Below are 23814 nucleotides of genomic sequence, written 5' to 3'. Positions count from 1 at the left end.
GTATTATGCTTGGACCTGATGATCTTAAAGGTCTTTTCCAGCCTGAATGATTCTGTGATTCTATGCACTGATGCGTCAGCGTATGAAGCAGTGTGATTTCTCTAGCTGTGTTATCTGGTTGGTCAGTTGTGACTGGAGATACAGTCACAGGTACAGGTTTGATCCCTGTTACCCTGACTGAACTTCAGCTCTTTTCCAGTATTTCTGGAGATGGGTGTCTTTTGTTTGTTTTCTTGAGACTCTTTGCAGAATCTTCTTATCTCTATGGGCTGTACTGAGAAGTTGGGGGCTCACTTAATAAGCTCAGATAATGCTTGTTTTGTTCTTAACTTTGACTTTAGGAATGACCAACAGACCTGACCTGATTGATGAGGCTCTGCTGAGACCGGGGAGGCTGGAGGTGAAAATGGAGATAGGTAAGCAAGCGCACAGTACGTAAGCTCACATGTACTTAAAATAGTAAAGCAAATACATATCGTGGTGTGAACAATTAACCCAGAGGGCATAGCTGCTGAACTTCGTGCAGCTCCCTCCGTAATATCACATGTACATTTAATCAGCCAATTAAAATACCATTTTAGACTTACCTACTGATAAGCCATTGACCTAGTATCAGTTTCTGCCCAGCAATGGACAGGTGTGGGGAGGCAGGGCCCTGGATTTCCTGCGTGAATGAAAGGAGCCAGGTAATGGCACCAGATCGTTCCTAAATGGAAACTGCGGAACTGTTGAACTTGTAGAGCAGTCAAGTGCAGTTTGTGAGCAATTCTTGTTTTGGAGGAAGTGCAGATCGTTTTATGTGTGTGAAGTGATAACGGTGACTTTCACTGCAGGAACTGCAAATCTTAAATAGCGTTGGCTGTTGGTTTCTGAAATCAGCAGGTCTGGATTAGTTGCAGCAACAGAACTAAAAGTGAGCTGCAGAGCTCCGTTAGCCAGTTATTTTTGTGGGCTGGAAAAGAACACTGTCAGTAACAGTAATCGTACATGTCTGCCACACACCAATGCAGATTAAATAAATGAATATCTCATAACGTGGGATTTATTAAGAAATTAAGGCCACATCATCTTAGATTCATGAAAACAAGTCTCTGTCTTGGCATTTGAGATCAGAAGTTGGATCAGTAAATATTGTGCTGGAGTCTAAGTGGTGACTGACTGCGATGCTCAGTTCTGAGGTTAATTCACAGAAGCGTGACGAGAGAATAGCCTGGGACTGATTAAAAGTATAATGATCCTGTCTTGCAGTGAGAAACTCAAATTGATTGAGATCCGTGATGAATTTAAAGATTGGAAGTGCAGTTTCAGATGTGTCGTTTGGATGAGCTCGTCTTTCTCCCTAACCTTCCACAGATGTACAAATGTCACAAAATATTTTCTGTGCTCTGAGCTAGGCACCAACTGTTGTAAAGGTAAAAAATTCCCGAACTGCAATGAGTCACAAAAGGAACAGGCAAGGCCTTGGGCATTAGTGTGATCTGTTTCCTTTCAGTTGCAGAAAATTAGGTGAAAATGTCCATATAATCCTAAAAATGATACGATATCATGCTAGAGTGGCAGACAAAATTGTCTATGCTGGTCTGAACTATGGGGAAACTCTCAAAATCTGACCTGTCAACGTAACCTTACGAGCTCACTGGGGATTTTTTTTTTTTCTTCTGTACTTAAAGGGTAAGAGCCAGAAACAGGAAAGGGTTTTTGTGATAGCTGAAAAGGAAAGATTTTAGGCAAAAGAAAGAATGGGGAAGTGAAGCTGCTGGCTACTGAGGCAGCCACAGAGGAAACCCAGGCAATGAGCTGGCGCTGCGGAGCTGGCGCTGTCCTTGTGTCAGGCATTAGTGTGCACAGAGCTTGTGCAAGGTGTGAGGAGTGGAGATCCAAGAGCCTTAGCTGGGGTTTAAAAATCTTGTGGAGCGCAGACAGCATGGATGATTTCAAATATTCTGGAGACTTAAAAGACTAACACATTTGTTACATGCAGGAAGAAATATTGAAAGAAACTCGTGCTGGTTCCTGGCAGAATACACAAAACAGGAAAATCGGGTAAAGGAGTGTACATAGAGAATTACTAGTTGACGAATAGCAACGAGAGACAATTAGCATTGGCAAAAGCTGTAGCCAGGTACAGTCTGGACAACCTGACACAGCCACGAGGAACTGAAGGAAAGGCTCAATAGAGAACCTGTGCTTTAGGGGTGAAGCCACGATGAGCGTCGCCTTTGAACAATCTCACACTTGAAAACAAATGCCTACTAGCAACTGTTATTAGTTTAACACCAGTGGGATTGGCTGTGTTGCAGGTGTTGTACTTGCATCTTTGACTGACAAAAGTTAATTAAATTAAAGAAATTCCAGGGACTGAGCAAGATGTCCCTAGAATAACTTAGCAGATGATGAGGACTGATCACTGCTGGGGACTCTGCACGTTTTAAAATGTCTCTTCACATACCCTCAGCACAAATACTAACCAGTGCAAATTGGGAAATTATCACCTCAATCAGAGAAAATGAACGTTGTATGAGAGTCTTGCAGGCCAGGTGAGGAGTAAAGTCAAAACCTTGAATTGTATGAGAGCAAACTTTGAGTTGATTAAGTAATTAGTGGATGGGACACTCTGGGAAACTGCCCTCAGGGATAATGGAGCAGAACAGAGCTGGCAACTCCTTAAGAACATTTTTCTTAGCATGCAAGAGCTCTTGATTCCCACATGTAAGAAATTGAGCAAGGAAGGCAGGAGACCAGCGTGATTTAGTGAGGACCTCCTGCTCAAATTAAAGTATGAGAGGGAGGTGCACAGGCAGTGGAACCAGGGACGTGTCTCCTGGGAAAGAATATGGGGACATTGCCTGGATGTGTAGGGCTGCGATCTAAGCTAAGGCACAGTTGGAGCTGAATTTGACAAGGGATGCAAAGAAGGACTTCCAAAGGTGCGTTGGCCAGAAAAGGAAGAATAAAGAAAATGTGCACCCCTGTTCCCCTCCTGATAGATAAGACAGGAGAACTAGTGGCAACCAGCACGGAGAAGGCTGAGGTATCACCAGTTTTTTTCCTCTCAGTTTTCACAGGTGATCACTCTTCCCCCATCCCTCAAGTCTCTGAACCTCAAGGCAGGGACTGGGAGAACAAAGTTCCTCCCATCGTAAGAGAAGATCAGTTTTGAGACTGCCCAAGGAACCTGAACATACACAAGTGCACGGGACTCAACAAATGCATCCCAGGGTCCTGAGGGAGTTGCCTGATGTTGTGGCTGAGCTACTCTCTATTGTGTTGAAAAGTCATGGCAGTCAGGCAAAGTCCAGAGTGACCGGAGGAAAGGGAATGTCACACCCATTTTAAAAAAGAGTAGTCAGGTGCACCGTGGGAACTAGCAACCAGTTAGCCTCAGTGCCCAGTATGATCATGGAACAGATCCTCCTGGAAGGCAGGGAGGCGATTAGAGACTGCCAGCATGGCTTCACAAAGAGCAAATTGTGCCTGGCTAATCTAGTGGCCTTCCACCATGGAGTGACTGCGGTGGACGGTATGGGACAAGCTACAGATGTCATTTACATTGATTGATTTCCGTAGGGCCTTTGATAAGGTCCCCCACAACATTCCTGCCACTAATTTGGAGAAATAGAAGTTTGATGGATGGACCATTAAACAGGTAAGGAATTGGCTGGATGGACGTGTCCAAAAAGATACAGTCAGTGTCTCGGTGTCAGGGCAGTCCCCAAATCAGCGCAGACTGGGGGAGGGGTGATTGAGCTCTGTGGAGAAGGATCTGGGGACACTGCTGGTTCAGGTGTTGGGCATGAGCCGGCAATGCTCACTTACAGTCCAGAAAGCCAACCATATCCTGCGCTGCATCAAAAGAGATGTGGCCAGCAGGTCGAGGGAGGGGATTGTCTGCTTTGACTCTGCTCTTGTGAGACCCTCCCGTCTCCCCAGAACAATGTCTCCAGCTCTGGGGTCTCCAGCACAAGACATGGACCTGTGGAGCCAGAGGAGAATTCCACAGAAATGATCAGAGGGCTGGACCACCTCTCCTGTGAAGACAGGCTGAGAGAGCTGGGATTGTTCAGCCTGGAGAAGGCTCTGGGGAGACCTGAGAGCGGCCATTCAATGCTTGTAACAAAGACAGAGAAAGACTTTACCAGGGCCGGTAGTGACAGGACAAGGGGCAGCAGTTTTAAAGTAAAAGAGAGTAGGTTTAGATTGAATATGAGGAAGAAATGTTTTGCGATACAGGAGGTGAGACGCTGGACCAGGTCGCCCAGAGAAGCTGTAGATGCTCTGTCGTTGGAAGTGTTCAGAGTCGGGTTGGGCAGGGCTTTGAGCAACCTGATCTAACGAGAGATGTCCCTGCCCATGCAGCGGGGGGTGGGCTAGATCTGTAAAGTTCTCTTCCAAACCCACTATTCTGTGATTCTATGATAATTGTGAGGTAGAAACTGGGTTTAGGGGTGTCAAGGGACTGACCAGATTGCCTTTGTGTAAGGTGAATTCCTGGTGTGGAAGCCTGAGAGCAACCAACTTGAGGGAACCCTGAGGAAAGAAACTAAACCTTATGCATTTTCTCTCTAATTTGACGCTAATCAGTTTGCCAAGGGCAATTATTGTAGTTGAATGTTCTCAAAAAAAATGAAGAATGTAAGAATGAGTTGCTCATGGTGAGAAGGAGCCTTTGGAAGAAGGACCATTGAGGAGAGAGAGAGGCTTTGCCGCAGTTGCAGTCCCGAGGCACTGATGGATGTGTGTTCTGTTTAAAATCTCAGGCTTGCCGGACGAGAAGGGTCGATTTCAGATTCTTCATATCCACACGGTACGGATGCGGGAGCACCAGCTGCTGGCTGAAGATGTGGACATTGCAGAGCTGGCAGTGGAGACGAAAAACTTCAGTGGTGCTGAGTTAGAAGGTTTAGTTCGAGCTGCTCAGTCTACTGCTATGAACAGACACATAAAGGTCAGTCCTGTTGCCTCTCACTGGGGAAAAAAAAAAAGGGAAAATTATTATGTTTGGAGTCTTTTCTTGAAAGTTTAATTCCAAATGGGCAATGTCATCTCAGCATACCTTAGGAGATGACATTCATACACACACGCTTTCACTGTGCTTTTACGTGGTTCTGAATTACCTCTTCCATCTCCTGACCTCCAAGGGGCTTTTGCGTAGCTCAGGGGGAACGGAAGGTGATTGTTAGTCACTGTCTTTTGATAAAACCTGAAAGTCCTGAGCTCTGTTGATGAACTGGACCAAGGAGACGAGGTGGAAGTGAGAGCAGGCCGTCGTATGGGAAGGATCTCTGCTGGAGCCCATGCAGCTCAATGTATTCATAAATGGTCTGTAAAGGGGCGGGGGAAAAACGAGGTTACAAGCTCATGGCTGTTTTGTGGTGGAAAAGATGAAGGCTTTCTGTGGAAAACTGCAGAAGGCATTTGAAGTAATGCGAGCGCACAAGATGGAGCCGGTGAATTGATGTATCTTATGTAAGGGTGTTGAAATAGCAGCTCAGTCCTTAGCAGTGAACAAAGCAAATGCGATGTTAGATTTTTCCAAGGAGAGATATACAGAGCAAAAGTCAGGCCGTGATGATGTCACGGATAAAATCCCTGTGTATTTGAGTCTGTGGGGGACACCCACCTGAGAAGGCTACGGTAGAACTCGGACATGGGAAGGCAGCAGGGAAGGTCAGAGGTACGGGAGGGTTTTCGCTGGAAGAATGGTTAGACTGGGATTTCTCAGCATGAAAAAAATACGGTGGAGGGTTGTGAAAAGTGTGTGAAATCATGAGTAGGCTGGAGTCAGGGAGTGGGGAATGAGCTCTTTCCCAAAACAAGAGCTTGGAGAACAGCAAATGGTACCAGCAGGGCCGTGCTCAAAGCAACGAACAGAGACGTGCGTGGTGTGAAGTGTGTATGCGGTGCAAGGAACCTTCGCTCCAAGATGTCGCTGCTGCTGAAAATCTTGGTTGAATTCAGGAAGGGCTTGCACAATGTCTTCCGTGTCAAATCAGAACTCACCTGGTGTGTGTCCGTGTGCGTCAAGATTTGTAATGTTCCCAGCTCCCTCTGTTTTAGAGGAGCACTGCCTTGTGTTCCCGATGCTTGCTGGTCATGGCAGGACAGTGTGTCTTTAAGGAGAAAGGAGGAAAGGACGTGAAATGTCAGGTTATGTTACTCCGGGTGCAAACCATGGTATTCGATGGTGTTGAAATACGAGATGATGAGATGGTGAGGAAGGAGGCTGAGGGCCCAGCCCCTTGGCTCTCCTGGCCCGGAGCAGCTGTGAGTTACTGCAGAGAGGAGCCTTTGACATCCGTTTCCCAGCACTGGCTTATTTTTAAGTAAAAAGTTTGTTCGGCCTCAAATACGAGGAAAGCAAATCATGCTTCATTTAAGCGAGATGAATAATTTGGTTGCTTAGACATTTGTATCTCTTGGGAGCACTTTTCCTAAAAGAAAAATGGCTTTTTCTGCTGATTTTTGTTGTATAGCCATGATACTTGGAAAGTTATTTATTGTTTCCTGCAGCAAAAACCCAGAAACATCAACGGTTTCTCATTTTCTTGTGTTCCGTCTCAAAAAAAGAATCAGCAGCTCTGGAGGCATTTTCATCCCTTCACAGGCAAAACATTTTCCTTAATTAATGAGTTTTGCTTATAGTTGATGTTTTTTCAATGCTTGGATTTTGGGTGAGTTCAGGGACTGTTAGTGTTATTTTTGGATAAGCTTATTGTTTATTCTGAAGGTATCTTCAGCCGAATGATGCACTGAGGTATTTTATTCTCTACGTCAAGTACTGCAAAATGTAAAATATGCATTACAGGCCTGACCTAGTTTTCAGAAGCACCTCTGAGAAGCGTGAGCACAAACTGAAAATGGAGGGGAGTTATTCTTCTGAATCATTTAAACTCTTCTGATAATCTCTCCAAGTGTGTGTGTTTAAAAGTTAAAATGTACAGCTCATTAAAGGCTAGGAAGGAAAGATCCCCTCCCCCTGTTTTTAAGTGTAGGAACAACTTCAGGAATATATTCATAGCGTTGCAGTACCTTCACCTTCCTCTCTAAAGTGGAAGAGTGACCAGCCTGTGCTAAAGATCCAGCAGTTCGATGTGTTTGGCGTCCTGCATTCTGCTGGGTGGGTGGTTTTCTGAGGGGGCTCTATCATTTTGGCCATCCTCTGGTTGGAGCTGGTTGCTTGGCACAGTGTTACTGGCCAGTCTGGGTTCCTCAGGTTCCTCTTTGAAGGCTGCATGTGCTACTCTACAAGACAAACATAATGTGATTATTTTTTATTATTTTTTCCTTCCCATGCTCAAGTGCAGATCTCCTTGTGGTTGTAGCTCATCCTAGCCAGAAGGGGATGTCTGAGACATGTCTTTGAGGGTCAAAGTTACTGACTTGTCCATCGCCTGGGTCTTAGGCAGAGGTGGTAAGAGGTTGCTGTGTCTTCCAGGAAACCTCTTGAAAACCCAAGTTCTTACCTCCTGAGCGATCAGATCATGTAGGGCCGTTATACTCTCGGGTAGAAACAGGTGGTGTTGTAAGGCTCGGGTAACTTCAAGTGAAAGTTATATTTGTTTTGGAAGCTAGAGCAAGTGTTATGGTATAACTGGGAAATTCTGAAATTATCAAACGCCTTTCAGGGCTGCACTTGAGTGGAAAAGAATGAAGATATTTTGCCTCGTCTCTATACTAAAAAATAGGTTTCTGCCTTGCCACTTAGCAGTTAGATGAATTGCTTTTCACAGATCAGCTTCTGCCCCCTTTGTGACTAATCCTGTTCCCGACAGCTCTGATCCGCCCGGGATCCTCGCACGCTGCACCGTGGGGTTAGTGTGTGACAGCCAGTGTTCGTGCGCTGCTGAGTGGAAAAGTTGTTTCAAATCCATTTAATTCCTGATTGCTGCCCAAGGCGATCGATATATGTGCAGGTCTACAAATAATCCCGGTGGACGGAGCCACTGCGTATGGCAGAGCTGCAGCCACGCTCAGTGATACATCTCCAGCTTTCAAGGCTGCTCTGAAGTTGTTCTCAAGAATTAAAAACCTCCTCTGGCCCCAGCGTGAGCAGCTCTGGCCACCTCGTAGGGGTACCGGTAGCTGTGACTGAGGAATGATTTACGAGAGAAGATTGCGGTAGTGCCGTCTCCGCCGGGTGTTTGCTTCCAGTCATTGGCTTTTAGGTGTTGCTGGGCAGTTTGGGATGGCAGAAGGGAAGAAGGTGATACTTTTCATTTAGAAGTGAGCTGAGCTAACTGCAGCTTATTTATTCCAAGTAAACACTGATAGCGCTGCCTTGGGAAGATTCCTGGCTTTGGTTGAACAAATAAAGACAAGGCAGAAAGAAATGTAATGTTTACCTGAAAGACTTTCTTGTACAGAGAGGGAAGTGCGTGGTTTGAATAGAAAACTAAAACCTCCTGAAACAGAGATGTGTGAATAATTCATATTTTTGCCTTAGTTGCTAAAGATGATGTGGGTAGATTCAGAGTTGGGTTAAGCCAAACTTTAATTTGTCTTTCTGAAAAATAGTCACACAGTGAAGGAGGCTTCATCCCTTTCCAATCCAGCAGCCAGGAAGCGTAACGAAGAATTTTTTTTAGACACTGTAGAAAAATGGAAAGAGTAGTTCCCCACTGTAAAGACAACCTACGTAACTGCACTAACTTCTAGAGATCTAACTTAGGTGAGATCAGTCCCACACTGGGCTCTGGTCTGAGCCTCACTGACACTTGGTTTATGTAGTTAAGGTAGCACAGCAGCAACGAGGATGGTGCAGAGCTTCTGTCCTACTCTTAGCTGGAGCAGCTTCTCTGAAACGCAGGGTCATGGCCTTACTCTTCACTTCAGCTTTCCACCCAGTGGAATGGAGCAGCTCTTACTTAATGACTTTGTGGGGCTCACGTATAGGTGTGGCTCTGAAGGTGACGATTGCTCCAGTGGTATCCAGCATATGTCCAACAGATGTCCGGTTAAGAAGCATTTTTCTCAATGACGCACGCCAGCTACGGGGTTGGATGCGTGGATGGAAGTTGATGAGGGGTCATGTGTGGAACTGCAGTACCTCACTGTCTTCTGTTGCCTTTATCAGGCCAGCAACAAAGTGGAAGTGGATATGGAGAAGGCAGAGAGCTTGCGTGTGACAAGAGGAGACTTCTTTGCATCTTTGGAGAATGATATCAAACCAGTAAGTAGGCACTGTAACTGCTGTAATAACCACCCGGTACAGTTAGTGACATGACAGCAACTTCCTTCTGGGATCAGACAGGCAGCGGTGCACCGTGGGCTGACGTACCGTGCCCTGGGCTGTAGGAGTGAAAGCAGGGAGCCTCCTTCTGCCTGCAGTGCTGAGACTCCTTGTGCCTTTTGTGGCATGCAAGGGTCCGACAAAGGAGAAGAAATAAAGAGAGCAGCCTGGGATCCCTTCTCCTTGCCGTATGCACGCTCTCCCTGTTAGGCTGCTGCAGTGGATGGATGTCAGCTTGCATGTGGCTGCAGGAGGAGGTTTAAGCCTCGTTTTTGAGAATTGTCATTAAACGATGTGGATTCAGAACCCATTGGCAACTTGCACTGATTACAGTTTCTTTTGAGGATACGTATGAAAAGCCGTTTCTAAATGTGCATCATCTCCAGCAGTGTTCAGTCCTTTGAACTGAAATGCTGGGGTCACAATGGCTCTGCCAGTATGGGCTGTCTCACTTCAGCATCTTCCAGAGTCTTGCTCATGGTCGCTCTGGTGGTGTTTAATTGTTTCATGTTTTTCTGAGGTAATGCAAGATGTCTTGGTACAGTAAATGTTCCCTCTCAATGTAGGCGTTTGGAACCAACCAGGAAGACTACGCCAGCTACATCATGAACGGTATTATCAAGTGGGGTGATCCCGTAACGAGGGTGCTGGATGATGGGGAGCTGCTTGTCCAACAAACTAAGAACAGTGACCGTACTCCTCTGGTTAGCGTTCTTCTAGAAGGTACATTTAAGAAAAAAACATATGTTAAAAACCCAAGTGACTTCTGTAAGCTGTTCCCATCAGTTGCCCAAATGGGCGTCTAATGTCCTGCTGTTGTACGGAAAAAAAACACACGGGAGAAAAAAATAGAATTGGTCGCTTTCAGTTTACTTGGTTGAGATTTCTGTAGATATTAAAACCAGTTTCTCAGCCTGAGAAATACTGTTCCTGGAAAACCGGGGAAGCCAATGTACCCAGTTAATAACCTACATGTGGATCTTTTATAGCGCAGAGAGCTCTAAGTTAGTTGTCTGAGTTCTCTTTGAAGTCACTGGAGAGCTCGTCAGTGTAATTAGCTGAGTTCAACCGACAGTTCATCTGCCCACATTTAGGTGTCTGCTGTGGGACAGAGGGGACTAGCTGCTGTCTGGACTGTTCCTAGCTGTGAAAAGTCTAGGAAACTGGTTCCAGTATCTACATTACAAATAGTGGAGGGGAATTTATTTAGTGCTTCCCTCTTTCTTTTCCTGAAGTCAAAAAATGAGATTACCACTATTGCTTAACAATCTGTTGCTTTCATGTTAACCCTGAATGGATCCCCGGGCTGACTCTGTGTGCCCAGCGTATCACGTGTACGCAGTGCCTCCTTGCGCTGCAGGTTGATTTTTATCGGGTGTGTGGGTTCAGATGTGTCTCTGGTCTGTGTGTGAATTATTCTGGTGTTAATTCAGGCACATGACGAATTGTCTTTGTCCATATTTACCTGGCGTTCCTGCTGTTGACTTGTTCTCTACAGTACTGCAGAATTCATATTTAGAAGGGATATAAACGTAGTTCAAGAAGATTCTCCAGAATACAAACACATGCTACTTCTGGTGCAATGGCTGGTCCTACAAAGTGTGCAACATCCTCTTTTGTGTTGGTTTCATGGCAAATCAATCTGTATGTGCTGAAATAGTTGCATTGATTTCCTTTACCTGAGGACTGGATTGCACTGGTGGTTAGTGTGTTCCTGCTGCAAGTAGAGGCAAAGGTGCAGGTACCTCTGAATGAGATCATGAACATGCTTAAAATATCACCTACGCTGAGCTTTACCAGAGCTGTTCTCCCTTGTGTTTTGATTGTTTGTCCTTTGTTTCAGGTCCCCCCCACAGCGGGAAGACTGCTTTAGCAGCAAAAATAGCCGAAGAATCCAACTTTCCCTTTATCAAGATCTGTTCTCCCGATAAGATGATTGGGTTTTCTGAAACGGCCAAGTGCCAAGCTATGAAGAAGGTACTTGTGCATCCTACTCTTTTGCTTGACTGCAGTCCAATTCTGTGTTCTCTAGTGGATGGAAATGTGAATTACCCTTGTGACTCTGTCCTCTGCTCTTTGTAGGTCCTAAATTCCTGCGCATGTATTTATTTACCCCGTTGAATGCATGTGTTTGTGGCACTGACACTAAGTGACTCAGGGGAAATGTCACGGCTCTGGACCAGTTGGATCTGGTGTGTGATCATGAGTAACAGTGAGACAAAACACTTGGGATGTGATGAGCAAGTCTGGAGCTCTGCCTGCAAAGATGAAGGCAGGAAGGGCTTAGGGTTGCACTTAGAAAAAACAGATCCTGCCTGAATGAGCCTAAGGACAGTTTTGAGGTGGTAATGTTTAGTTAAACGAGTTTTAACAGCCTGGGGAGCAGCAGGAACGCAAACAAGTTGAAGATCTTAAATCATTTCAAGTAGCCAGGGGGAACGAAGGAGAATTCATTGGCTGTAGGAAGCCAGCACTGCTCTTCTAGCGGAATGGTTCTGGTTGAGGTGTGTAACGGAGATGCATTACTCTATGGTCGATTTGTTGCAGGATTGCGTAATTTCAAAGAGTAGCAGTGTGCTTATAGTTGGAAGCTCAGTTTGGCATTTAGATTCAGAATGGAGCCTTTTGGACGTCCCTTGAGTCCGTGTGTGGTGGGGGTGACCTGCAGTACCACTGGTGTCCTCAGCGCTGTCATTGTTTCAATCCAGAGCTTTGCAGGACGCTGGTTTGCTGTTCCGTAAAGCGTGACGCGGAGGCGCGATCCGTACCTGAGTGGGTCTGTTCTCCCTGCAGCGTGCTGGTATGAGAAGGAACCAGTATCCAGCCTGGGTAGAAAAGGTTCCCGGTTGCGTCAGAGCTGTGGGGGAATTCTGGTTGTATCGTTACGTTATCAGTATTGCCCCAGTTCCAAAACCAGAGGAACGGTGCTTTGTTTTGTCCATTGCTTACAATTAAATGCAAGGCAGCTGGATTTTTTTGCAAATTGTGTGGAGTAAATGAGCAAAGCAGAGATCTGGATTTGTTGAGATGAGTGTTTTATTAAATGCAGGTAGAGTCTAGTCTCTTAGTACTTATCTTTTTTCAGTCTCTTTTTATTCCTCTAAATACTGTTGTGTTTAGCTAAAAACATGTCAACAGGTCCTGTCATGACTGTTGTAGTTCTGCTGCTGAGATTTAACAGTGAGTCACGTTGCTATTTTGTAGATCTTTGATGATGCGTACAAGTCCCAGCTCAGCTGTGTTGTCGTGGACGACATTGAGAGACTTCTAGGTGAGTTAGGATGATGAGAGCTTTCTTGTCTGCTGTGCAGAAATATTGAAATATTTGCAATGTTGAAATATTGCCAACTGGAAATTATCGGACACTGCTTACTTTGGGAGCCTTGAACGGGTTTTGATACAGTGACGTGTCTTAAATGTGCATCTGCCTAATGGGCATTCAAATGCATTTTTATTTCAGATTATGTCCCAATTGGACCACGGTTCTCTAATCTGGTGTTGCAAGCCCTTCTCGTCCTGCTAAAGAAGGCCCCCCCTCAGGTAAGACAGTAATCAAGGAGCGAGCTGCCCTATTCCTGTCGTAATTTTGGCAGCGGAGAGCTTTGTGTCTTGCTGGTAGGTGCTGTGCTGCCGGTAGCATCAGTGCTCTTGTCTCTGATCCCATCGAGTTAATCCCAGCCTGCTGCTGTTCGCTCAGTTGGACATTTCTAGGATAACCACAAAGGATTCAGCTTTAATTATCTAATTACTTAAGGCTGGATCTGCTGCAGTTAGCCCTCAGAATACTGACTGAGGAAAGAAGTTTAACCTTTGCTGTGTAAAGCTTAAACATGCAAGCTGTTTGCTGTCTGGTTAACGAAGGAGCTGTTCCGTCCAAATCGATCCCTGGCTCGGCCGTGCGCTCCCTCCTTAGTTAGAAATCAGCGTCCAAGTGATGTGTGGTTGTGGATGTCAGGGTTTTAATTTGTCCTTAACTTGAAATTATCAGGTGTTAATTACGATGGAAAGGAAAGCTTAAGACCTTACATCTCGTGCTGCTCCTGTCTGTTTGCACTCTGACTTGATGAGATTTAAGAACTTCGCAGGTGATCACATGTGTGAAGCTGGCACTGAATGAGACAGGCAGGGACTCTTCTTTTTTGTTTCCTGTTTTTCCTGTCGATCACTGGAGTTCTGCTGCGTGTGTGAAAGTATCTGCATGAATAAATAACATACAGGGTAATCTTGAAAGTTGGTGTCAGGAAAAAGCAGAGAAGCACAGCCTGGATGAACTCAATTTTTTGGTCATTTTTGATATCCTGGAAGCAGTAATGTACGTGTGAATATTGTTTTCATTAGAGAGTTTGGTGAAAGACCTTTCAAACGTAGAACTTTGAACTAAATTGTAATGCCACGGGCCCTGAAGTTCCCCTTGTGACTGTCAGCCTGGGAGAACAAAGATTTTTCCCAGTGAGCTTTCCATGCCATGTGAAGTCTCTGAAATAAAACTTGATTCTGTTACCACCTGCGCTGGAACAGGAAGGCAGCCTGCATGCAACAGCACAACTGGTTTTGAGCATCGCAATGTCAGGGAATCATTGACCCATTGCTGGGTGTTTCCACAGTGCCAGGCCACGGTTGTTCCTGTAAATCAGCAGGGGAAAACAGAACTTGATTTGGTTCAGTTGTCCAAGGAACTTAAAATATTAAACTGTCCGTTTTATCATTGCATCCTTTGAGCGGAGTGTGCTGCTTACATGCACTTTTGTTGGCACCCAAGCTTCCCTGAAAGCAGGATGCAGGCTTGAGGCTCTCAGATATTTGCCAAGTTGCTGCATGTTGCTGTTGTACTTTGCAACGCTTGAAATGCCCTTGGGGCTGGAAGACTTCGGGTTGACAGCCAATATTATGGTGGCTTAAGCCATAAATTGTTGGAGGGTAGAGAGAGAGTTTTCTGAGGAAATGTCACTGTTTGATTGATGATTTGTTGGTTGTTTTTTTTTTTTTTTTTTTTTTTCCCCCGAGTGTCCACTATTGGCTACTGTGGAAATGAGGACGCTGGGTTAGACAGACCCACTGGGCTGCCCCAGTTTGGCAGTTCTGATGATGGAGTCCTTCCTAGCGTGTTTTTCTTGTGAGTTCCCTGCGACTGTCATGACATGTGGGGATTTTTTTAACTAAAAGAAACCCAAAACAGTGTATAAGAGGTAGAGTCATGCAGGAAGAGGCCTTCTCTGCTGTGAATGTTTGCTGTGAAAAAGATTGAATTTGGCCGTGGAGACTCTTGGGGATTTTTAGCTCAAGTGAGAAACCCACGAGGGAGGTGGTAGTACCGGTTAATCAACACCCTTCCGGGTTCCCTCTGAGATGACTGGTTCCCTTGGTGAGCAATTTACTTGGAAGTCGTGGCTGGTTTCAGGGGGTTGTTGTAATCTGAGATGCAGATATGTGCTTTAACGGTACATGAGTAGCATCAGTGGTACCAACCTGCTCCATGAGGTCAAACCAACGCAAATGTCTGTGGGACTGGGATCAGTGTTTAGGTTCATTCCTTGTGAAAATGGAGTGTCCTGGCACACGTCAGGCATGTCCCTGTGCTGAGAGAAATCGTTGGCAAGGTACTGGGGAGACCATACCTGTCCTCCATTGCTACCAGTGAGGCTCTTCACCGTTTCAGTCATCGGAGGGACCCGACGTACAGAGCTGATCTGAAAAGCTGCGAAATGGGAACGACGAAGCAGTTGAAACCGCAAGCAAGGAGTGAACGGGGAGCGGAGGCTGCGTTTCAGCAGCACAGCTCTGCCGCTCCTGTCTTTGCGGCCCGGATTATGTATTCACGCAGTGTTGTCACATCACTTGCAGAGAGTATACTTAATGTGCAAGCAGCTTCCTGCAATTACTGTAGGCTACGTGTGCAAGAGGAGCATTTCTGGGATGAGTCTTATTAATTATGCATCGAGGTATGTGTCTCTGAATTGGTTTACGAGAGCTGCTTCCCAGGCTCCCCTCTTCCTGCTGAGGCTGTGTTATTTTCATGTGGTGCAGGAAGGGCAAATGCTTGGACCTTCTGGTTTTCTGGGGTTTCTGGCTTGTTTGTGCTTTGCAGAAGTTTTGAGAGTAAACATGTCAGACGTGAGAGAAACTAGAAACATCTCTGCGTTTGCTTTAAATCCCCAGTCACATGCTTGCTAGTTCCCCTCAGCAATGCTTTAAGTAGTGGTGTCTATTACTACTGGTTCAAGACGACTGAAAAACATTGCATTTTGTTTAGCATCTTTTCTTAAACCAATTAAAAAGCTTTTCTAAAATGGATTGAAGAGAAGAAAATAAACCATGTTCTCTTGGGTCTTTATTTCAATCAAGTTTCCCTGTGTTGTGCAGCAGAAGAGACTGGGGGAGGATAGAAAGCCTGAAAAGGGCTGTCGCAGCAGGGAGCCGGGCGGGAGAAAAGGACTTCTCTGAGAACTAAGCAGCAGCAGCTCCGAAAGCCGAAGCTGCTTCATCTACATGCAGAGTCACACATGGCATGGAGAGACTCACCAGCCCCACAGAGGTTTCACATGTGCTTCCCTGCTGCTCCCTGTGAAAAGCTAACAATCGGCTCAAAGGGTGAAAGCCCACGGCAGCATCCCCGCGCTAAGCTGGACGTACAATTTGTGCAGTGTTAGGAAATGTCTGGCTCAGTGAGATGCTCTCGGCCACTCTTGTGGCTGCCCTTCCACTGCTCCCGGAGGCCCCCGGCCCCTCTCCTCTCTGGGACGCTGGAGGCTTTTGCTGGTTTATGAAAGTTGACGGGAGAGAGAGCGGAGTAATCTCCCTGCTTGATAGAATCCCAGATGCGTTCCTGGTTGCGCGTCACTTGGTGTGGATTGGAAGCAGCTCCCATCAGCAGTGATGTTACCTTTATACTCGTAAACCTGGGGAACTGTGTTTTTTGCCATTGCGTGTGAAGAGTCGTTAATGCCCCAGAACACACGCGTAAACACATATGAGGGTCCAAAGCTGAGCGAGCAGCGGAGGTGACTGACGGGGGCACTTCGGTATCCACCAACGCTGGGTTATAGCGTAGTTCCAGTTCCCCTCAGCTTCCCGTGCCTGGGGCTGGCTGGATTTGCTGAAATTCTGTCGTTTGAGACTCCACTGACATGGTGAGACTCCATTTGCTTGTAGCAGAGTCTGTGTGATGCTTTTCTGTTCTAGTTTGTCTTCGGCAGTCAATGCAATAATGTGGTGCCTGTTAGAAAGGAGTGCTAGAAGAATCAATCTCGTAATGCTTGGAAGTGTAGTTGTTTAGACTTCCTCTTGATCTTTGAATCCCATAGTTCTTTGCATGTTTGTATCCTTTATTCAGATAAAATCCCTGTAGTAGAGGGGAAATCTGGGGTTATCCCACTTCTGGAAGGCGGTGGGGCCAGAAACGCCTGTCTCTGCTGGGTATCCCCCCATCAGTATGGAGGGATCTTGGGCTGCAGACTGGGGTGCTTTGCCTAAAAATGGGCAGGATGAATCCAGACTTAAGTGACATCGCGTGTCTAATCTCTGCTGGAAGAACTAGGCCTAGAACTGTCCTGGTGATCAGTCTGGCACCAAATGATCTTAAGCTGTCAAAAAGCCAGGTTCCTCCCTACTTGGAAGTTACTCTCTTGTTGAGCCTAATTTTTAGAAGTTCAGCTTGAATCCTGATCTTCTACAGAGTCAACCCACAGCACGTTGCCTTTGCAGTAGCTGCTGTAGAAATTAAGGATCAAAAATGTTAAAATTTCTGAAAATGGGGGTACTTTAGCAGTGCACCTCACAATAGCAGGAATAAATCCAGTGATACCCAGAGGTGGGTTGTCACTGCAGGAGTGGTGGCTGAGGGCAGCTTCTTCAGTTTGGCTTGATGGCTTCTCATGCTTTTGTGGTGATGCCTGGGGCAAAACATTTCTGACTTGCAGGTTTTCCACTTCTTTGCTGAGCAAGTTGCCTGAAACTTTGAGAAGTACAAGGGACGCGTGACACCTCCTTTTCTTTTGGGCTCTGATACAGCAGAGACTATGCTTGTTTGGTGGCAACTGGTTTTCCAGTGGGTCAAGCTTAAAGGCAGCAAGTTGAAGTGCAGAGCTTCTTTTGAAGAAAGCAAGGAAAAAAATCTGTATGTTCTGGGTGGAGCTGTTAAAAAAAAATGTAAGCACTGTTTTGCAGAGTAGCCATCTGTTCTGAGGTGTTCTCAACCATTCTGTTGTCAGTGGTTCGGGGTCCTGAGCGCGAATCCTAACAGAGATAACTCAAATTGCCGGTGAATCTGACCTCTGTTACCTTGTCTTGTTGCTTTTGAACCTTGTTAAGCTTTTGCCGTTCTTAGTGTTGTGCTTGCTTGAGTTTAGCTGAGCTCTATGGTGAAAGCAAACAGCCTTTTGTCCAGTTGAGAATTTCTTGTACCGCTCACTAGTTTTTATTTTGAGAAACAGCAGTTTTCCCCCTCCGTTTACCCTCCCATCGATTTACCAGGAGCCTGTGCAGGGAAGTTATTCCATATTTCTGACCGTCCCCATTGCTTTCCTCCAGTTTCTCCAGCTGCAATCGAAGAGTATCTTTAAAGTGAGAGCACCGTGGATTCATGCAGCAGAACAACAGCTTTTGCTTTACTCTTTTCCTGTTCTAAAAATGTTTGAGTGTTTGCATTTTGAGTAAGGTTCAGCACTGAGCTGGTGTTTTCACAGAACTCGCCACAACGACCGATTCTAAATGGTAATGAGGCATTTTGAGCCATTTTTGTGTCTGTAGTAACTGTCCGCTGGCCTGGTTTACAGCAAGTTTGGGATTCATCTGACTCAGTGTGGCCGTCCGTGGTTTGGTTTTCTACGGCTGAACTGGTTGTTTAGAAAATAGTTTGCTCTGTGAGCCCAGAGCATGGGCAGCTTTTCTTGGGAGGAGGTACGTGTCATCTGGGCTGCATTAACTGACACGGAAACACAGAGAGTGAGATCATACGTGGACATCTGAACACTCACCTCACTAATTACATTTCTCTGTAATCCTTTCCTGGTGAAACCTCTAAGTCTCTTATGAAACCCAAACTGGACTTCATTTTAATCGTAAGCAAGCGTGGACTTCATCGATGTAGGAGTTGCTGGGGTAGTGTCCTTCACGCAAGTTGGCCCCCAAAATGCTCATTGTTCATGGGAAACTGTTATTTACACAATCCCTCCCCCAAGCTGTTCTGGATTTTGAGTTACGTACAGTAATAAGCGATTTTTAAAAAGAATCGCTATAGCTTGTGAAGCAGATCGGTCTTGGTGATGTAGCATTGCATGGATTTGTGCGTGCAAGAGGGCGTTGGTGCGTGTTTTGGAGGTCTCAGTTCTGTTCAGGAGTCTGTCTTTGCCTTCCTTTGTACCCTCATACCTTACCTGTATGATGAGAAAGCTGTTTGGAGGTGCCTAGCAGCATGCATATGACGTGTTACAAATTTTTGAATAAGATAGCAGAAATTCTCTTTACAGGGCTTCTACTTTTTACTGAGTTATCGCATGTGTAATATCAGATATATCAGCATTGTCGATGAATTGAACAAAAACTCACTGAGGACTGTGTGTTAGGAAACACAGAGCAACCATGAAAGCAAAGTAAATGAGAATTGAGGTGAAATTTTCTCCATGAAGTCTGCTGATAATTCCTGTCTCTGCGTTCTGAAGATTTTAAGGCTGCATCTGTCCTGCTGTCACAGGTGCTGTTATCCCAAGTGTATCTTTGCAGGTTGAAGGCACCTTTGAACCTTGTCCTGGAGTGGTGACTTCAGAGCAATGTCAGAGGTGTCTGTACCAGGGTGCTGTGCTTCACGAGGAGGTGACGGTTCACATGGTCGTGGGGCACTCGTGTCACAAAGCTTCCAAGCCGGTGGTTAATCTGTGTTACCAGCCCCTTCCCAAGATGAACACCACTGAAATTTTGTCTTCATGTAGGTAAAAAGCTTTTCTGTTGCCGAGCATCCTTTATGCTCGGTCTGTTAAGTGTTTTAGCCGAGAATGAACACCCGATGAGCCTTTCTGAATTCCTCAGCTTACGCTGCTTGCAGGACCGAGGACCAGCTGCCATCCACTTGCTCTCCACCAAGCGCGTTGGTTTTCCATCTTTGCATGCAAGATCTTACTGAATTGCTCAGATTTAGCTCACACTGGTAAAATGATAAAGTATTTTCCTGCCCTTGCTACATGATGAGCATAGAAAAGAAGACAAATATGGTGCAATTGTAAAGCCGTGGACATGCGGAACATAGCAGAAGCGGCAGCCTGCAGAGCGGTTGTGCTTGTGCTTTCTGCAAACGCCGCATGGCTTTCTCAAGCCTACCTACGGGCATTTTTAGACACTCCGACATTTTCTGCCTGCTGCGTGCCACCAGCAGGTGAGTTTTGTCTGATAAAGCATTTGCTTCTCTACTGCAGCGTTAAACCTGGCACTTCTGCCATCAGCTCGGGAATTGGCTGCTTTTCCCCATTAACCTGAAGTGAGCGCTTGAGCTCGTTACCGGTTCTGGTGCGTTCTCATTGTGCATCACCCTGAGCAGGAGTGGAATCTGTTCAAACAGAAAAAGTCAGTGAATACAATGGCACTCAGGGAAAAATAAACAGGTGCTGGGAAGATATGTCATCTTCATCAGAGACGTGTGAAGTTTAAATAGGTTTTCATCCTTTGTCAGAAGAATGCAAACCACTTGTGAGATTAATTCTGGCTGCTCTGTGGGGACAGCTTTTAGGTTTTTGCTTGTTTTGGTGTTTTTATAATGATGAACAGAGTTTTGTGTCACGAAGTCAAAATACAGAAGTTTACTCTTTGTCTCTGAGCATCGGCTGAACCTCTCTGCAGCAAATGTGGAGTCTGCTTGGCCGGCCAGGCCTCTCCTCAACCCGTGGGCTCCTGTTGTACTGAGCTGGAAAAGGGACTGATCCCAGCTGGTGATCCCAACAGCTCCTTCCCTCAGCCAGCATTTATTGGTGTCTGAACATGGCATGGTTGTCGTGGTTCAGCCCCGATCAGGACCAGACTAGGAGTCTCTCTCTCACTGCCCCCTGCCCCCCTGAGAGAATAGGGGGAGACGATATAAGGGAAAAGGACAGGGAGAAATCCTCAAAGTTACCGTTACGGGCAAAACAGACTCGACTTGGGGAAAACTATTCATTTATTACTAAAACCAGCAGGATAAAGAGACAGAGAACAAGATAACCTTCCCCCGCCCCTCCCTCTTCCCAGACATGATCTCTACCACCTTCCCCACAGAGCATCACAGGGGGGAAGAGGGAATGGGGGTCGTGGCCAGTTCATTGCACGTTGTTTCACGCCGCTGCTTCATCGTCGGGGGAAGAACTCCTCGCATTCCTCCCTTGCTCCAGCGTGGGGTCCCTCCCACGGGCCACAGTCCTTCGTGAAACTGCTCTGGCGTGGGTCATCTCTTCCATGGGGTGCAGTCCCTCAGGAACAGGGTGCCCCAGCGGGGCCTCCACGGGCCACAGCCTCCTTCAGGCACCCGCCTGCCCTGGCGTGGGGTCCTCCATGGGCTGCAGGGGGGTCTCTGCTCCTCTGTGGACCTCCATGGGCTGCAGGGGGACAACCCGCTCCACCATGGTCGTCACCACAGGCTGCAGGGGAATCTTGGCCAGGAGCCGCATTACTCCTCCCCTTCCTCCTGCGCTGACCTTGGCGTCTGCAGCCGTTCCTCTCACCAGAAATCCTTCACAACAGGCAGGCAGACGCCGATCAGGGTCTCTTCACATCTCATCTCCTCTCCACTCCTTGCAGCCGGGCCAAGTCAGGCCCAGTCGCCGCCCGGCGGGAGGCCAGAGGGTGAGGGCCACGAGGCCCACGAGGCTCGCGCCTCCCCCTCTCTGCCCCCATTCAGCTGCTTCACATCTTCTCTTCCTTTTTCTTTATTTTTGCCGCCTTAAATACGTTATCGCAGACGTGTTATCACGGAACATTCTGCTACCAATCGGCTCGGCCCTGGCCAGCAGCGGGTCCGCCCTGGGCCTGGCTGAGTCCACTGAACAAAGGGGAAACTTCCAGCAGTTTCTTACAGAAGCTGCCACTGCAGCCCCCCTCCCCCCCCTAGATAAAACCAGAACAATGGTAAAATTCAAGCAGCATGGAAATGCCATTTCAAAGATGAAATAGCAAAAGTTTGTGTTTTTTTTTTTTTTCCATTTGTTGCTTTATTATTTACAAACCCTGTCATTGCTCCGGCCAACTTGGAATTGGCATGCGCGCTGTCGGTTTGAACTCGGAGCTGCCGGACACGGTTCTGTCCTTTTGTACAACCACACTGGCGATGGGAAGCTGTACGAACTTACGGCAACCTCCGCTCTTACAGCATGAGCTGTAAAATCCATGGAACTGTGGCAGAGAATTCGCTGTGCCCACAGGATTTCTAAAGACAGGCTGCTCCCCCGAGAAGTCATCTGTGATTCAGCTAGTGGGAGCGCGGGTTTGCTCGTGCTTTTAAATTTAATGAGCATGCAGCTGTTTATAATGATGAATTTGAAAAGAAAGGTAAGGGAAAGCTGTGAGTATGGGTGGGACCCTGTTGGTGGTGTTACTCTGACTTCTGGAATCTGATCCTGGTCTGGTGTGGCTGGTGTTGACTACTTCAGTTACTGAGAGATTTAATCCTACAAATTTTATTTTAAGTGGTATTTTTACATGGTGATTTTCTATTTTTCATTTGTAGTTAGCTGAAACTTCCTAAGGCTGGTTCTACTCCCTCCTTTTATTTTTCTTTTCTTGACACTTATTCTGTTCTGTGGACAGGGTCGCAAGCTGCTCATCATTGGAACCACCAGCCGCAAAGACGTCCTGCAGGAAATGGAAATGCTGAATGCTTTCAGCACTACGATTCATGTGCCCAACATTGCAACAGGGGAGCAGCTGATGGAAGCTTTGGAGGTGAGAAAAAGTTCGAGGATGACAAGCTCAAAACTTGCTAGAAATGAGTGATTTAGCAGTAGCTCTGCATTTGGGAACACTGTCCCACTTAACACTGTCATAATCTAACAGTTGTAAGGCTTCTCTGAATTACTTTTTCATATGATAAATGAAGGCAAAATGAGAGAACGGCAGGTCTAGGGAAAAGGTTTGTAGAGTGGATTGAAAGATTCTGAAGGCATGGAAGTGGATAATGAATATAATTGGGACACTTAAACTAAACGTGCCTGGAGGGTGCCAAGCTCTCACGAATTGGAACAACATCAAATGAATGTGTTTTGTGCTGGAGAGATTATAGGTTCTTTATAAATTCATGCCCTTAATGGCTGCTTCTTCTATGCTGTAGTGGAAATTGCAGTGAATATTGAAGGCTGTTAAAATAAATGGAACAGGCAAATCTTTTGTGCAAACTTGCAGAATTGTCACAGTGATAATATTACGAAAGCCTGAAAGACGCAGGCACTCTTGCAGGAGTTTTGAAAGCTTACTGTGGCTTGAGCCACCGTGTTCCTTCTAGATTCTTATCTGGAGAAAACCTAGAATGTGTCATAAAAGAAAATAACTAACTGTTCAATTAGCGATGTTATCAGAAGAACCATTATGGAATAAAGGAATCTTAAGTGTTACACCTTGTCTAGATAACTTGCAACAAATTTTCCTTCTAAGCTAGATAATGCTTTCTAGCTTCTCATCCTCTTTTTCCTGAGTTAGTTGGCGTTATTCCTACTGACAGTCTGCCGTTGTTGTTTTGTTGTTTTTCTGTTTTGGTGTTTTTTTTTTTCCCTCCAGCTCCTGGGTAACTTCAAAGACAAGGAACGCAGCACTATTGCACAGAATGTCAAAGGGAAGCCTGTCTGGATTGGTATCAAGAAGCTGCTGATGCTGATAGAAATGTCATTACAGGTAAGAATGGTTCTGATCCAGGAAGGTCTGGAGTAAATAGAGCAGTCTTAGAGGTTCCCACTTCTCTGCAGACTCCTTGTGTGGTGGGAGCATTTGAATCAATTTAATAGAGAGAAGAGCTACAGTGAGAAGAAATTTTCTGAACAAAGAAATCACCAGCTCTCTCTCTCCACAGAGATCTTTTAAAACCGCGGTGCCTATAGGCTGTTAGAGGTGCGCTTCAGAGAAGCGCATCTGGCAACTCGAGGGATTGGATTAACTTACCTTTCATGAAATTTCTTCTCTACACCCAGCATGTTAAGGTTGCAGATAGCAATCACTTAGGGTTTTTTTTTTTTTAAAGAAGATGATGCCTGTGCAGGTGTATGTGCTCTTTCCCTGAAGAAGATAAATCTGTCAGGCTGTTCAGCTGCTCTTCTCTTTATTTTCCACTTTCAGCACTTTAAAGAAAATAATTGCAGAGGGTAGAAATATGTAGCTCTTAACCCTCCCCCGCACCCGTCATCCATGCCTGTGAGCCAGCCATCAGGCTTGCGCTCGACAGCGTATGCATGCTAAAAATGAGAGGGTGTAGCGTGAGGCCCTAATCCTCTGCGGCTGACATTTCAGCGCCCTTCGGAGTCCTCCCCCCGCCTCGCGCGCTCTCTTTTCACATCAAATGGATTTAGTGCAGCTGAGTGAACTGTCCTCAGATCTTCCTAGGAGAGGCTGAGCGTAAGCTAAGAGGCATGTAGTCTAGCAGCGTATAA

At 46.1% G+C, this 23814-nt stretch overlaps 1 protein-coding gene across 2 annotated transcripts in view; it reads left to right on the top strand.

The window, feature by feature from the left end:
- NSF (N-ethylmaleimide sensitive factor, vesicle fusing ATPase) overlaps positions 1–23814 on the top strand; it is an 83036-nt gene that overhangs the window by 49493 nt on the left and 9729 nt on the right. For both annotated transcript variants that reach the window (XM_086766748.1, XM_086766749.1), the window contains exons 11-19: positions 342–416; positions 4758–4945; positions 9074–9169; positions 9796–9952; positions 11073–11206; positions 12434–12500; positions 12690–12769; positions 21989–22123; positions 22952–23065. In XM_086766748.1, coding sequence (XP_086622874.1) covers positions 342–416; positions 4758–4945; positions 9074–9169; positions 9796–9952; positions 11073–11206; positions 12434–12500; positions 12690–12769; positions 21989–22123; positions 22952–23065 — 1046 coding nt within the window. The remainder of the gene's footprint in view (positions 1–341; positions 417–4757; positions 4946–9073; positions 9170–9795; positions 9953–11072; positions 11207–12433; positions 12501–12689; positions 12770–21988; positions 22124–22951; positions 23066–23814) is intronic.

The sequence above is a fragment of the Chlamydotis macqueenii genome, chromosome 25 (assembly GCF_036417535.1).
Source record: "Chlamydotis macqueenii isolate bChlMac1 chromosome 25, bChlMac1.mat, whole genome shotgun sequence".
NCBI classification, from domain to species: Eukaryota; Metazoa; Chordata; class Aves; order Otidiformes; family Otididae; genus Chlamydotis; species Chlamydotis macqueenii.
Note: the sequence above shows the minus strand (reverse complement) of the source record. Positions and strands in the feature narration are given on the sequence as shown.